The 4416-nt window shown below is 38.1% G+C and overlaps 1 protein-coding gene across 1 annotated transcript; it reads left to right on the top strand.

The window, feature by feature from the left end:
* Nucleotides 1-2647: 2647 nt before the first annotated feature.
* On the top strand, nt 2648-3592 carry LOC114306376 (glycine-rich protein). The gene has a single exon (XM_028251589.2). The coding sequence runs from the start codon at nt 2897-2899 to the stop codon at nt 3461-3463; it is 567 nt and encodes a 188-aa protein (XP_028107390.2). The 5' UTR covers nt 2648-2896; the 3' UTR covers nt 3464-3592.
* The last annotated feature ends 824 nt before the right edge of the window (nt 3593-4416 follow it).

Raw genomic sequence — 4416 nt, forward strand, 5'->3', positions numbered from 1 at the left:
AACTACTCTTGAATGGAGTTGTCTCTATAGACTATGTAAAGTCTAAGGACAACATTGCGGATCCGCTAACCAAAGAGTTTAATCGAGTGTTAGTCGAAACGTCGTCAAAAGGAATGGGGTTAAGACCTTTTGAAGTTATCCGAATGGAAACCCAACCTAGTTGACTGGAGATCCCAAGATCTAGGTTTGATAGGACAACCTAATTGCGTGTAACGGTGGTATGTCATTAAGGAGGTTAAACCTCCAGCCATTCCTTCTATCAGTGATGCCTGCAATTGTAGAGGTTAAGCTGAGCTTTTAATGACTCTTGTGTGTTAAGCTGTTGAGCTAAGTATAGCAGGATACTAAAGTAGAGTCACCTATGTGAGTTTGAAGCGGGGCCGCTTCTAGAAGAATTGGGCAGGCCAAGATTCTTTGAAACCATTCGCTGAACTAGGCTAGTGGCCAGGGCCATACAGGGCACACCAATGAGAACAGAATGGTGGTAGGGGTAATTTCCATGTGAGATCTATTGTCTCAGTTTACATAAACGGCAGAGCAGTTCAAGATGTCATATTCACTGATCAGCCAGTAAACTCGATAGGTTTTCACTAGGAGAGGTTCAAAGCCAAAAGCAACATTTTCTGATGTCGGGGTTAGTTCGTTGTACTCTCTCTCCGAGTCATTATTGTTGAACGGTGTCCGTTTGTTGAGTCATTCGGTCAATTTTTATTCATGTGGGGGATTGTTGGAAAAAATGATTTTTTGGTGACTTTAATTTAATATTAAAGTGTGGTGACTTTAATTAAATATTAAAGTGGGTCCCAACCATTAATTGTGTTGGGTCCAAGTGGGTCAAAAACCATTGAGAATTGAATGAGAAATTGCCCCATGAAGTTAGCTTCATGAAAGAGTTAATGGGGTTTGTAACTTCTGCCTTTATTGCTGAGTTTAATAGTACATTAATGGGGTTTGTAACTCCTGCCTTTATTGCAGAGGTTAATGGTGCATTAGTGACCAGCCATAAAGGCTGGAGGCTTCTCCTCTCTCCCCTATACATGTATAAATTGAGACCCTCCTATCAAGTCTCAAACACAGAAATTGTTTCTTCCATTCTTTAGTCAGTTTGCCAGAAAATTCCTATTGTGAGAGAGTGCTGCCACTGTTTTTGTTCACTAAGCTAGACAGAGAGTGCTTCTGCTGTATCTGGTTTTTGACCGTCGTATCTTGGGAGACAGACGCCGGGATTCCTCAAGCACTCGACTCGTGAGGTGGCGAAATCTGTTTTAAGGAAACTGCTACCGTGCAGGCTTCGATTTGATTTTTTTATCATTTTATTATTTTGTGTATTTCTGTTAAAATTTAGTTGTAATTATCAGCATATGTTCTTGGTATATAATTTTGATTTCTTCATAAATCTATTTAATTAATTTTACAATTTGAACAACAAACCCTACAAAAATTTCACCATGGGATATGTGTGGCCCGTACATCTGTACATAGTGTGTATGGAACTAAATGCCACATAAATCAAACACCCCTACACTTGAAATCCAATGACAACAATACAATTGTTGGACAAAAAACCTACACATCTCACACATCTCTCAGCCCAACGTAAACTATTTCACTTAACAGATGAGACACACCAAATTCATATATTCGTAACAACTACACACAAACCAACAACATGTACATTATTATACATTACGTGGGCTTACCAACAAATGACGAGAACTACATCGTCTATGAACGATATCCACACTACGACTTCAAATCATTTACAGCACTCTACCAGATCTGTGAACATTAGGGTTTCATACACCAATCTTAACCCACAAAAATTGTGCCTACAAAATCTCTGTAAATAATCCTTTGAATATAGAAAGTCAGAGGCAATCGCAGATTTTTTACAAATTCAAACACCACACACGACAACCAAACACGGATAGGATTTCTATCGACCTTCTCAAACGGAATGTGTTTACAATTTAGGGATGTTCCACGGTTTTCAAAAATCCAATTTCGGGTCATGCATCGCTATTCACGCAAACACAGGTTGATCCACTTTATTTGTTCATGATGGGACCACTAATACGAGGTAACGGGTCGACCCGTGTGTTTACATCACACACTTATGACGTTCCATCTAATCACACAAAACATACTAATACCATTTTTTATTGAACGTGAAATAGAAACAATTTTATTCTCATAAATGACAAACTAATACGTTATTGGTAAACAAACCAATGGCAAATTTGTCAACAATTAATTTAAAGGACTACACAGTATACAGAAAATATTTAGTACCATATGAATTATAAGATTACAAAATAAGATTTATGGGTGAATTCACCTAAAATGTACTAACAAAAATCTAACTAGTTTTGTATCAATACTGGCCCCGTTTGTTAGAACTGTGGGAAAGTGATTATAACTAATAGCCTAACAGCTTATACCTTATAAATGTGAATATAAGTTGATTTTTTACTTATAAATTAAGCTTCTCCTTCTCCGCTCAAAGAATAAGTTGATTTTTGATTTACAAAAAATTATAAACTGTATTATAAAATTGAACCAAATACATCAAAATAACTTAAATTAAACTAAAAACTAAAATAAATTAGATATAAATCCCACCAAACAGGCCACTGTTTGAGAATGCCTGGGTCAAACAAAACACACATTGCCGTGTCGGCAAGCCCGAAATATTCTTGCATGATTGCAACCGATTTTGTCTTTAACTCGGAAGAATTCGGAATCGAGAAAAATTCCATCTCGGTTTCTCTTTCCATTTAAAGCTTTTTTTTTATTTTCTCACTTTCCCGGAATTCAACGCTCACCCAAACATTCAATTCTAGTCTCCCTTTCCCAAATTCTTCTCAATTCTCACCTCTCCATCACTATTGAGATCATGGAGCTCTCTCTAATCTCTGATACAGTAGCCGTAGCTGCAACGCAAGGCCTAGGGTTTGCCAAGTCCGTTGTTCATCGCCACCATTTCACCTCCTCCAACAATCACCTCTCTCTCTCCGATTCTTCGCCGGAAAAGCCTTCCTCCGCCGGATCCCTCCAGATCTCCGCCGTGATTTTAGACGCCGTGGCGCCACCGACGGTTAAACCGAATCACTTGAGAACCGCTCGCCGAACGCTCCTTCGCAAAAAGAGGCGTACGAGGAGGAGGACCGGTGGCGGACCGGAGGAAGGCGACGACGGTGATTTTTTCGGCGGCGGCGACGACGGTGGTGATGGTGGTGGTGGTTTCGGCGGTGGCGGAGGGTGGAATTTTGATAGATTTGGATGGTCGAATTGGGATGATTCGTCTTCGTCTTCGCCTTCTGATCCTGCGTTTGATTTTGTTTTTGAGGTAATCAGTTGGATTGCGCTCTCCAATTGCTTGCACTTTGCGTTCAAGAAGGTTGTGAGAATCGTGGCGGATGGGATGGGCGATCCGGCGAGAGAGAAGGTTCCAATCTGTTAATTTGGTACTGCTCAATCTCAATCCTCCCAAATAATATTAATTTAGAATGGTAATTATTTAAGAACAATTTGATGTAAATAATGTATATATTATCATTGCTTCAATAGCAATTTATGATTTCTTCTTGTATATATAAGGGCATTTTGTTCTTTGTTTGGTTGGCATATACTTCATCAAGTTTGCTAGATTGTTACAAATAATTTATCTTCTATTGATTGATAGTTGTGGGTTTGAGTCCATGTTGTAATTTGTAGCACCTTATACAAATTGAAGTCTAATAAACTTAGGAGCAATTCCAGTTGTTAAAGTCAATATGGCTTTGCCAATGCCATTTTATTTTGACCTCAACACTTCAATGATGACTTGCCATATTGGCACAAACAGGTTCCACATCACCATTATCCAATTAATTTTTGCATGCTCCACTCTAGAACCATTTCTCGCTCACCGATCTAGATGAGTATGAAGTTTTTGTTTATGATTTCTTATTTTTTGAAGATGGATAAATTGTGATTATTGGTGTAATTTAACTTTTATAATTATAATTTTTAGTATTTTTGAGTTTTTCTAATTTGTAGAATTTTCTACAGTTTTAGAATTTTTAGTTGTGAGTTTTGGTTCGCAAAAGTAATGAACTTTGAAAGGGAAGAACTGTTGAGTTTTTAGTAGAAAATATGATGTGGCAAAAAATGACTCCACCAAACTTCAAGCCAAATTTGGCTTTTCCCGTTTTTGGCAATGGATTTGGCTCACCATTGGAGAGTGTTTTTTGTGAGGTCTCTAACCATTTTTTGACCATGACAAGCCTTTTGGCTTGACCATTGGTGTCTGTCCCTCCAAGAAGGGAGGCTCTTGCTTATGTGAATGGATGACTGCCCCATCTCAATCCTCCCAAATAATATTAATTTAGAATGGTGATTATTTCAGAACAATTCAATGTAAATAATGTATAT

The sequence above is a fragment of the Camellia sinensis genome, chromosome 7, assembly GCF_055761805.1.
Source record: "Camellia sinensis isolate YWXY chromosome 7, ASM5576180v1, whole genome shotgun sequence".
Lineage (NCBI taxonomy): Eukaryota > Viridiplantae > Streptophyta > Magnoliopsida > Ericales > Theaceae > Camellia > Camellia sinensis.